Below are 12,458 nucleotides of genomic sequence, written 5' to 3' on the forward strand. Positions count from 1 at the left end.
CAAGTAATAACATAAAATATCATCCTACATATCAGAAGAACATTTCATCTAAAACTACATTTACAAGTAATGCTCTTATATTATCTGGTTTTTCTAAAGATGAAGATTATATATCCTTAAATGGAAATAAAATAAATAAACAAATAATATATGATTACATAAAAAAAAATGGAATATGTCCAAATATAGATAACACATTAATGTTAGTTCAGGATTCCTTAAAAAGAGCTATAGAAAGACAAAGATATTTTTTTAGACTTTCGAAATTTTATTTTAATAAACATAAAAACAAAGCTTATAAACGTCTATTAAAACAAATAAATAAAAAATTAATAATAAAATCTGATAAGAACTTTATACTATCTAATGACGAATTTGAATGTAATTCAACAATATCTGAAATTGTAGGATTTAATAAAAATGATTTACAAAATGAATTAAAGTCGTATAAGGTTAGATCTTATGATGATATGGATTTTTATATATTAAAGAATAAAAATAACCTTCAAATACATAATCATAAATATGTAAAATCTGTATATTATAATAAATCATATTATTTTTTGTATTGTCCAAATAATGATGATGAGAATGTTTCAAAAAATCCATTATATTATTTAGGAGGTTATCATAATAACAATCAAAAAAATGTGAAACCACCCCTTCAAAATATTAAAACAAACAATGAATTAATTCGTAATGATCAAATCGAATATGATAGAGAAAATGAAAAACATGTGTCTAGTTCTTTACACAAGAATAAACATATTACAGTTAGAGATGTTAGTGTTCAGTGTAATGAAATACGTTCTAAAAAAGAAAAACCAAATAAGGACATGGATATAAAATGTTATAGATATTATAGTCCTTATACAATACCTAAATTAAATAAAGATGAATTTATAAATTTAGGTGACATAAAAGATTTTAGCATATCTGATTACATGTCAAGGTATATGAAAAATAATACACATGATAAAAATCATATATGTTGTTTAAATGAAATTATGAATCATAGACATATTTGTGATTTACAAAATTTTAGCCACAATAATCATATAAGACATAATTGCAATCATATATGTAATTTAGAACATCATAATGAAAAAAAATATGATGTAGAAGAAAAACCAACAGATAATTACATTCAACAGAGCTCATCAAATATAGATTTGGATGATAACTATAAAGGTTCTTATATAAGATGCAAATGTTTAGAAAGAAATATGTTCAATAATCACCATCTTTATTGTACTAATCATTTGTGTAACCTACCTTACTACAACCATCCTTTAGATGCTTATATAAATCAGAATAATGTACATTGCTTTTATCATCATCACCCACATTATATGCTACATAATGTTAATGAAATGAACCTTAAGAAATGTATAGGCAATATAGATAATAGAAACATATGTCATATGTATTTAAATGATGACGTATCGAATATTTACATGAATAAAAGAAATACGGATGAGTACAATACAGTGCAAAATAATAAAAATAGGAGTAACATATTTTGTAATAATAATGAGGATAATAAGGAAGATGGATATAATAGTAAAAATTATTGCAAAATAGATGAGAAAAATGAAGAAGAAAAGAATATGGAAAATCAGATCCAGAAGAAGGTAACAAATAATGCTAAAAAAAAGAAGAAAATGAAGGTAAAAAAAAATAAGATAAATAAAAAAAAAAATAAGAGAGAAAAAAAATTCATGAAAAAAATAAAAAATTTATTAAATAAAAAAGCAGTATTAAAATATATTAAAAAAATTTCATTATCTTCATCTTCTTCTTCTTCATCTTTTATAACACAAAAAAATAATTGTAGAAAAAAATGCTCAAGCACAAATAATAAAGATAATAATTGCAATCAAAATACATTTTCTGATATAAAAAATAGCAATAGTTTAGATATATCATGTAATGAAAATAATGTTATACCTTATAATAAAGAATATAATACTTATTATTCTAATAGTACTCATCTCAATTGTTTAGGCTTGAAAGGTAGTTGCGACAGAATACCATATTCTCCTATGATATTTAATAATAACATTGATATGGAATATACATCAAAAAACAATGAACATTCTGATATTAAAAATAATGAGGTATACTGCATAAAATGTAAAGATGATCTTCAAAAGAATAAAATGAATAATATTCACTTAGATAAATTAAAAATAAACAAGAATAACAAATATAATCTTATAGACAAAATTAAATCATATTTAAATACTCAAAACAAAAATAAACCAAAGGAAATATTAAGATCTAATATAAAAAAGTACTCATTATTTTGGATACATAAATATTATAGAATATGTAAAATGTGGCTAAGAGAAAAAATGAAAAGAAGAAACGAAAGGTTTTTATGGTATAAAAAATGGACAATGAAATCGAAAAATGAACAAGAACAAATATATAAAAAACATGAAAACAAAAAAAATATAAGTAATATATTTAAAAATTCTAATACTTTAAATCCAAATATATTACAAGAAGATAAGACCATAGAAGAACAACAATGTATTAATGATTATGAAAATGATGGTATACAACACTCTGAAATATTTAATTTAAAATATAGACATGATTGCATTAATAAGGATATGACAAGTAGTCAAAGTTTTATAATGAATCATGAAACAGTAGATGAAAATAATAATGATGAATATATAAATAATGTAGAATTAAATATACAAACAGAAAACAATAATTTTAATCCTATATCTACACAAAAAATGGATGATAATAAAATATATAAAGAATCTGAAATGGACAGAGATGCATATGTACACCAAGAACAGCATAATATTATGATCAATTATGATAATGTTTCAAGAAATAATCAAGTAGGATTAGAACAAAGTTGTAACATAGATATGTTAAATGAAAATAATTTATATCATATTAATAATAATAATAATAATTATATCATTAATAAGATAGAAGAAGATGTGGATAAACCATTATGTGTAGAAAGTACAAATAAAAATTTTAGTTTTTCAAATATTGAAATCAATGATTCTTATAAAAATGAGGAATTTCAAAATGTATCTTATGTGGATAATGATAGAAATTTTGTATTAAATGAAAAGGTAAATTATATGAATAATATGGATAACATAAGCAATATGAATTATATGGATAATATGGATAATATGAATAATATGGATAACTATTATTATGGTGTAAATAATAATATGCAAATATATCAAGATAATAATAACCTTTCCAATGATTTCCATCAACACAGAGAAATATTATTGAACAATAGTAATATAAATGAAAATAATATGATGCATCAATATTCATCAGCTAATTATGAAAATAAGAATATAGATATGCAACCTTTCAATAATTATGCCATATCAAATAATAATATAAATTATGATATAATAAATTCTGTGGAAGAACATATAGAATCTTCAAACTATAATTCTTTAAACGCAAATTTTCCTAACATTATAAATGAAAATTATGTTCATGAGAATATAGAGGATAATTCAAATAGAATAAGAAATTTTGTTTTGAATAATAACATAAAGGAAGAAGAAGATATTTGTTTATTAAAGTATGAAAATAACTATAATGCAGAATCAGATCAAAATATTAACATAACAAATAATGATAATATGAGTTACAACAATAATGTGTCTAATAATTATTCTACAAATTTTTTTAAAAATAGAGGTTGTGTCTATGTAGATGGAAATGTGAATAACGAAAACATTTATTATGGACACCAAAATATATATGTTCAAAATTTAATACATGAAGATCAAAATATTTATGAGCAAAAAAATGTGGATATGAAAATTGAAGAAACTATACCAAATGTGGTAAAAAATAATGAAAATGATAGAATGATCGAACATTTGCCTTCATTAAATTTAGAAGATACGAATATGGAGGAATATAAATTAAAATTTGATATGAGAAGTAGGTCTATATCAAACGAAGAATTTAATTTTATGAATATAAATAATAATAATAATGATATCCCAATTACATGTGATAAGAAGGAAAATGAACACAATATGTATTACATTCATGATGATAAATCAGAAGAAAAAGTATCCTGTAATATTATTAAATCAGAAGAAGAATCAAATAAAAATTTGGTAGATATGAATAAGTACAATTTGTATTATAGTTGTAAAGGAAATGAAATATCAAATGTGAATACAAAAGGGGTTACTACAAATGAAGAGGATATAATGCACTCCAATAATGATAATATAAATTATATAAATGATGAGAACATGAATAGTAGTAATATATATAACAATGTATCTAATGTGAAAGAAATTGGTACTAACGTATATAATGATATACATCCAAATGATGGAGAAAATTTGCATAATCCTTTAGAAGAAGTTCATTTTGATCCAAATGAAATAAACTTTGACAATTGTACAAATATAGGAAATGATATGTATGATAAGGGTATAGATTATTTGATAAATTTACAATATAATTTAAAAACAGAATTGGGTTTGGAATGTATGAAGAATGATGAAAATGATGGTGAAAATGATGGTGAAAATAATGGTGAAAATGATGATGAAAATGATGATGATGAAGGTGATAGTGAAAATAATGGTGAAAATGATGGTGAAAATGATGGTGAAAATGATGGTGAAAATGATGATGAAAATGATGGTGAAAGTGATGATGAAAATGATGGTGAAAGTGATGATGAAAATGATGGTGAAAGTGAGAGTAAAAATGATGATGAAAGTGAGAGTAAAAATGATGGTGAAAGTGAGAGTAAAAATGATGATGAAAGTGAGAGTAAAAATGATGGTGAAAGTGAGAGTAAAAATGATGGTGAAAGTGAGAGTAAAAATGATGGTGAAAATGATGGTGAAAATGATAAAGATAATGATGATGAAAATGATGGTGAAAATGATGGTGAAAATGATAAAGATAATGATGATGAAAATGATGATGAAAGCGACGATGAAAGTGATGACGAAAGTGATGACGAAAGTGATGATGAAAACGATGATGAAAGTGATGATGAAAGCGATGAAGATTATGATGATGAAAGTGATGAAGATAACAATTCTGGAAATCATGTTGAAAATGAAAGAAATAATAATCCAAATGTATATATGAATCATAATTATATAGGAAATGCATATAATAATATCCTTCCATATGAAAATAATAATTTTATGGCTAATTATAATGGGGGTAATGATAATATTAAGAAATATAATAATGAACAAAATTATAATGTTCATAACTATAATAGGAATGATAATTCTCAACAAAATTATAATATGAACAACTATAATATGGGGGATAATAATAGGAACAACTATAATACTGGAAATTCTAGAATAATATACTATAGCATCGTAGATAATAATATGAACAATTATAATACCGTAAATGATAATATGGACAACTATATTATGGTAGATAATAATATGAACCAGTATAATATGGGGGATAATAACATGAACAACTATGATAATGGAAATTCCAACATAATTTACTATAATATGGTAGATAATAATATGAACAGAAATAATATCGTGAATGATAATATGTACAACTACAATACTGTAAATGATAATATGAACAACTACAATAACTTAAATGATAATATGTACAACTACAATACTGTAAATGATAATATTAACAACTACAATAACTTAAATGATAATATGAACAACTACAATAACTTAAATGATAATACGAACAACTACCATACCGTAAATGATAATATGAACAACTATAATAACTTAAATGATAATACGAACAACTACCATACCGTAAATGATAATATGAACAACTATGATACTGGAAATTCTAACATAATTTACTATAATATTATAGATAATAATATGAACAACTATAATACCGTGAATGATAATATGTACAACTATGATACTGGAAATTCTTACATAATTTACTATAATATGGTAGATAATAATATGAACAGAAATAATATCGTGAATGATAATATGTACAACTACAATACTGTAAATGATAATATGAACAACTACAATAACGTAAATGATAATATGAACAACCATAATACGGTAGTTTATAATATGAGCAACTATAATATAGTAGATAATAATATGAACAATTATAATACCGTAAATCATAATATGAACAACTATAATAGGGTAGTTTATAATATGAGCAACTATAATACCGTAAATGATAATATGAACAACTACAATACCTTAAATGATAATATGAACAACTATAATACGGTAGATAATAATATGAACAACTATAATACCGTAAATGATAATATGAACAACTACAATACCTTAAATGATAATATGAACAACTCTAATATGGCAGATAATAATATGTACAACTACAATACCGTAAATGATAATATGAACAATTATAATGATCGTAATAATAATATGTATACCTTTAATGCTGAAAATTATGATATGAATTTATACAACCAAAATAATATTGGTGGCAACGGTTTTAATAATAATGGGATATATAATAACACGAATGAACAGGAAAATAATAACTTTATTCCTCATCACAATGAAATGAATAACAATAATCATAATTCTTATGAATTAAATGAGCAATCACCTTATCATAATGAAAATAATTATGAGGTAAATAATATGCAGCATACATATAACAACCAATACTTACAGAATATGGGTTCTTCTACGGCGAATAGAAATAACATGATGCAAACACCATACAATGAAATTCATGATAATTTATATAGAAGATATGATGATATTCATAATACGAATGATTCTCTAGAATTCTATGTAAACAGATACAATAATTGTCAAAATTGTTCTAATAATACTACTAATAATAACAATAATAATAATAATAATAATAATAATAATAATAATAATAATAATAATACTAATAATAATACTACTACTAATAATAATAATACTACTAATAATAATAATACTACTAATAATAATAATAATGAACAAAATAGTACAATAAATAATACACTACATAATACACACAATCTTATGAAACAAATATTGCGTTTAATCGTAGGAATTACATTAAATATAAGAGTAAGTATACTAACATTATTAATAATATAAACATTAATACATATATATATATATATATTTATTTATTTATTTATTTATATGTTCATAATTTTCATAAGTATTCATATTTTTTTGAATTCTTTTTATTATTTTACAGTTGTTGAAAAATATTCTAGTATTTCATACAGAAACAAGAAGAATCTAGAAAGGGAGTATTAATATAAATATAAAAACATAGTACTAGTGAGAGTACCATAAACAAGAAAACATATGTATATATATATATATATATATATATATAAGATATATTATGATAATGAGATAAAAAATTCTGAAAAAATAATATACAACAAATTAATATTATTTATGTCCCTTAAAATGGTATAATCACATATTCATAAAACTTATAGTAAAATCACAAATCATATTATAAGACAAAATGAAATTAAAAAAAAATTTAATATGTATGCAATAATAATTAAAATAATATAACAGAAGAAAAAGAAAAAGAAAAATGTAATAATAACCCTCTTTTATTTAATAACTCGAATAAATACCATTTTTAAAAGTGGTATTAAAATTTTGATATTCCTTAAAGGAACATATGTGCCACACATTTATATTATAAAAAAAAAAAAAAAAAAAAAAAAAGAAGTTATTTAAATTCAAAATATATATATATATATATATATATATTAAAAAAAAAAATAATATTCAATTACATTTCTTGAAAAATTATATGAATTAAAAAAAAAGAGAGAGAGAAACAATTATCATACATACTTCAAAATATATTTGGATTGTCCAAAAGTTTAATATTTACACATATCTTTAGGAATATTCAAAAAAAAAAGCAGTATCATAAAATATAAACAAACAGCAGTTGTCTTTTAATTCGAGTTGTCAATATTTTTTTATATAAAACAATCTTTTCTTTTCTTTTTTTTCTGTTACACAAATAAAAAAATAATATAAACAAAAAAAAGAAATTATATGCATAGAATATTCATATTATTTTATTATTATGCATAATAGTATTAAAAAAACATTATTTCTATATTAGAATATAATATACATACATTTTCATGTCTATAATAATTCTATGAACACATAACAATATATGTCGAATTTTTTTTTTTTTTTTTTTTCTTTTCCTTTTTTTTATTTATTATATGAATATAAATATAAATATATATATATATACATATAAGTTTACACAGCTTATTTTTTTATATAACAAAAATTGACACTTATAATTTTTTAGATCTATATATAAACATATATGAATACTACAACATTTAAGATATATATGAATTTTATATCCTTTTAATCATATTTTTTATTATTTTATTATTTTTATTATTTTTTATTATTTTTATTATTTTTTATTATTTTTATTATTTTTTATTTTATGATCAGTGAACTAAAACATATAACGAATATTATATATAAATTATATAGAAAATAATTTTTTTTATATTGCTATTATTATTATTATTTTTTATTTTTTTTTTTTTTGTATATAAACAAGGGATACCACAATATAAATAAATAAGCATTAATGTATTATATATAATATATATATAAATGAATGCTTGTTTGCTCTATTATATACAATAATATATATATATATAATAAAGAGAAATACAATTTTCATTATTTATTATTTTTTTTAAGGGTAATTATATTTTTCATAATATAGTGTTATGTTATTATTATTAAAATAAAAACTTTATGTATATATATGTGAAATAATATAATATTGTTAAAAATTAGAATGGAAACATTCCACTTAAATATAATAGTAACATTAATTCTAAGTTCTCTTTTATAAATATATAAAATATATAGTAAATATTATTCTTCAAATAAAAAAAATAAAATAAATTATACATGGTATCATTTTTTTGTAGGTAAAAATAAATAAATATAAATATATATATATATATATATATATATATAATTCATATTTGTTTTATTTAATTTTATTTTATTTTTTGGGTGTTTATATATTATCGTGTAATATTTTAGTTTTATTTTATTTTGTTTTTTTGTATGAAAATTAGCTTAATTAAAAGAATAGGCATTAAGCATATTAATAAATCATTTTGTACATATAGTAATAAAAAATTGTCAAAGATGGATATTAAAAATATAAAAGAGAATTTAAAAAGCATGAAGGATGCATATGATCCTAAGGAAGTAGAATCAAAGTGGTATAGTTTTTGGGAAGAAAATAATTATTTTAAACCCAAAAAAGAATTAATAGAAGAAAATAAGAAGAATGAAGAACATATAAAGAAATTTGTTATTGTATTACCTCCACCAAATGTAACAGGTACGTTACATATTGGTCATACATTAACAGTAGCTATTCAAGATTCTTTAGTTCGATATAAAAGAATGAAAAATTATTTAACATTATATATACCAGGAACAGATCATGCTGGTATAGCAACACAAACTGTTGTAGAAAAGATGTTATATAAAAAAGAAAAGAAAATAAGACAAGATTATGGTAGAGAAGAATTTGTTAAAAAAATATATGAATGGAAAGATTTACATGGAAATAAAATTAATAATCAGATGAAGAGGATTGGTGCTTCTGTTGATTGGTCAAGAGAATATTTTACTATGAATGAAAATTTATCAAATGCAGTGAAAGAAGCTTTTATAAAATTTTATGAAAGTGGATTAATATATAGAGATAATAGATTAGTTGCTTGGTGTCCTCAATTAAAAACTGCTTTATCAGATATAGAAGTAAATCTTGAAGAAATTAAAAAACCAACCAAAATAAAAATCCCATCCTTTGATCATTTAGTTGAAGTAGGTGTTTTATATAAATTTTTTTATCAAATAAAAGATAGTGAAGAGAAAATAGAAATAGCAACAACTCGTATTGAAACCATGCTAGGAGATGTTGCTGTAGCTGTACATCCAAATGATAAAAGATATGCACATTTAATAGGTAAAGAAATTGTCCATCCATTTATTCCTAATAGGAAAATTATTATTATTGCAGATAATTTTGTTGATATGGAATATGGTACTGGTGCTGTGAAAATTACTCCAGCACATGATAAAAATGATTATGACATGATGAAAAGACATAATTTACATTATATAAATATTTTTACATTAGATGGTCATATTAATGAAAATGGTGGGAAATTATTTGAAGGTCTACATAGATTTGAATGTAGATTTAAAATTCAAGAAGAATTAAAGAAATTAAATTTATTATCAGATAAAGTACCTAACCCAATGTCTTTACCACTTTGTTCAAGAACAAATGATATTATTGAATATATGCTTATACCACAATGGTATATGAATTGTTCAGAATTAGCTCACCAAGCTATGGAAAATGTTAAGACAAAAGAGTTAGAGATCATACCATCTCAACATGTAAACACATGGTATTATTGGTTGGAGAATGTTAGAGATTGGTGTATATCAAGACAGTTGTGGTGGGGCCATCGTATACCAGCTTATAAAATTGTATTTAAAAATGAAGTTAATCACAATACTGATGAAATCAACCATACAAAAAATAATAATAATAATAATAATAATTTAGAAGAATCAAACGAATTGTGGGTTGTTGGTAGGTCTTACGAAGAAGGGTTGGAAAAGGCAAAAACTCTTGTAGGTGATAATAAACCGTTCGATTTAATACAAGATGAAGATGTTCTAGATACTTGGTTTTCATCATCTTTGGTTCCATTTAGTTCATTAGGATGGCCAAATGAAACTGAAGATTTAGAGACATTTTTTCCTAATACCATATTAGAAACTGGTCAAGATATATTATTTTTTTGGGTAGCTAGAATGGTTATGGTTTCTTTACATTTAATGAAAAAATTGCCATTTAAGACCATTTATTTGCATGCAATGATTAGAGATTCTCGAGGTGAAAAAATGAGTAAGAGTAAAGGAAATGTGGTAGACCCTTTAGATATAATTGATGGTATTAGTTTGAATAAATTACATGAGAAATTGTATGAAGGTAATTTACCAGAAAAGGAAATAAAGAGAGCAATTGAATTACAAAAAAAAGAATTTCCAAAAGGTATTCCAGAATGTGGTACAGATGCATTAAGATTTGGATTGTTAACCTATCTTAAACAAGGAAGAAATGTAAATTTAGATATTAATCGTATTATTGGATATAGACATTTTTGTAATAAATTATGGAATGCAGTAAAGTTTTTTTTAAAAACATTACCAGATAATTATGACAATTATAATATATTAATTGATAAACCTCAATATGTAGAAAAATTACAATGGGAAGATAAATGGATTTTACATAAATTAAATGTATATATAAAAAATGCAAATGACAATTTTGAATCGTATAATTTTTCAGAAGTTGCATTTGCTTCTTATAATTTTTGGTTATATGATTTGTGTGATATTTATTTAGAATTAATTAAACCACGTTTAAATACAGATTCGCATGATAATTCTATGAGTACATTAAGAGAAAAACATGATATGAATAATGTAGAGAAAAGAGAAGATGTTGAAAAAAATGATAATAATATTGAATCTGTTAATACAAACCATATTAATGAAACAAATAAATGTGACAATTATCTAGATGGATATGGAGCTAATAAAACATTACATGCTTGTTTAGATTATGGATTAAGACTTTTACATCCAATATCTCCATTTATTACGGAAGAATTATATCAGAAAATATCATCAGAGCCTTACAAATTTAATTCTATATCATTAGCAAATTATCCAGAACATATTAATGTATGGCATAATGAAAATATCAACACTGAAATGAATAAATTTATGAATATTGTTAAACAATTTAGATCATTTATATCTACTTTAGAAATCCCTCCAAAAACAAAATTGAACTGTTTTATTGCTGCTAAACATGAAGAAGATAAAATATTTATTGAAAAGGTAAGAACCAAAATTGAAGTGTTAGCGAAATTATCTTCATTAAGTGTTATTAATTATAATGTAGACGATTTATCGGATGATTTAAAATTACAAGTAAAAAAATGCTTAAAAGATATTGTTTCGAATCAATTTATTATTTATGTACAATCAAGTGAAGAATATCTGAAACCATTATTAAGTAGTATGTTAAATAAAAATAAAAAATTACAAGCTTCATTAGATTCTTATTTGAAAAAAATGAATGATCCAAATTATGAGCAAAAAGTTCCTGAACAAGTCAGAAGTATGTATAGTGAAAAAGTTGAGGAATTAAATTCTCAAATATTGTCTATATCGAATATAATATGTGAAATAAATGAATGTTTAAAGAATGCATAGAAACAATTATATGTTAGATCATTAGAAATAAATATCATATATATAATGTTTATAATATGATTCCATATGTAAATTTTAAAAATATCAAATTTGTGAAAAATGTGTATT

At 22.0% G+C, this 12,458-nt stretch overlaps 2 protein-coding genes across 2 annotated transcripts in view; both read left to right on the forward strand.

Annotated features, from left to right (window-relative positions):
- PADL01_1461800 (conserved Plasmodium protein, unknown function) overlaps window positions 1-7,245 on the forward strand; it is a gene marked incomplete at both ends in the record, with an annotated part of 8,329 nt that extends 1,084 nt beyond the window's left edge. The window contains 2 exons of the mRNA XM_028684919.1: window positions 1-7,061; window positions 7,198-7,245. The exon at window positions 1-7,061 is cut by the window's left edge and continues 1,084 nt beyond it. Coding sequence (XP_028540949.1) covers window positions 1-7,061; window positions 7,198-7,245 — 7,109 coding nt within the window. The remainder of the gene's footprint in view (window positions 7,062-7,197) is intronic.
- A 1,850-nt stretch (window positions 7,246-9,095) lies between these two features.
- PADL01_1461900 (valine--tRNA ligase, putative) lies at window positions 9,096-12,350 on the forward strand (the record flags this gene model as incomplete). The annotated part of the gene is made up of 1 exon (XM_028684920.1): window positions 9,096-12,350. The coding sequence occupies one exon, from the start codon at window positions 9,096-9,098 to the stop codon at window positions 12,348-12,350; it is 3,255 nt and encodes a 1,084-aa protein (XP_028540950.1).
- Window positions 12,351-12,458: the final 108 nt, after the last annotated feature.

Source organism: Plasmodium sp. gorilla clade G2, assembly GCF_900097015.1.
Source record: "Plasmodium sp. gorilla clade G2 genome assembly, chromosome: 14".
In the NCBI taxonomy this organism is placed as follows: domain Eukaryota; phylum Apicomplexa; class Aconoidasida; order Haemosporida; family Plasmodiidae; genus Plasmodium; species Plasmodium adleri (nom. inval.).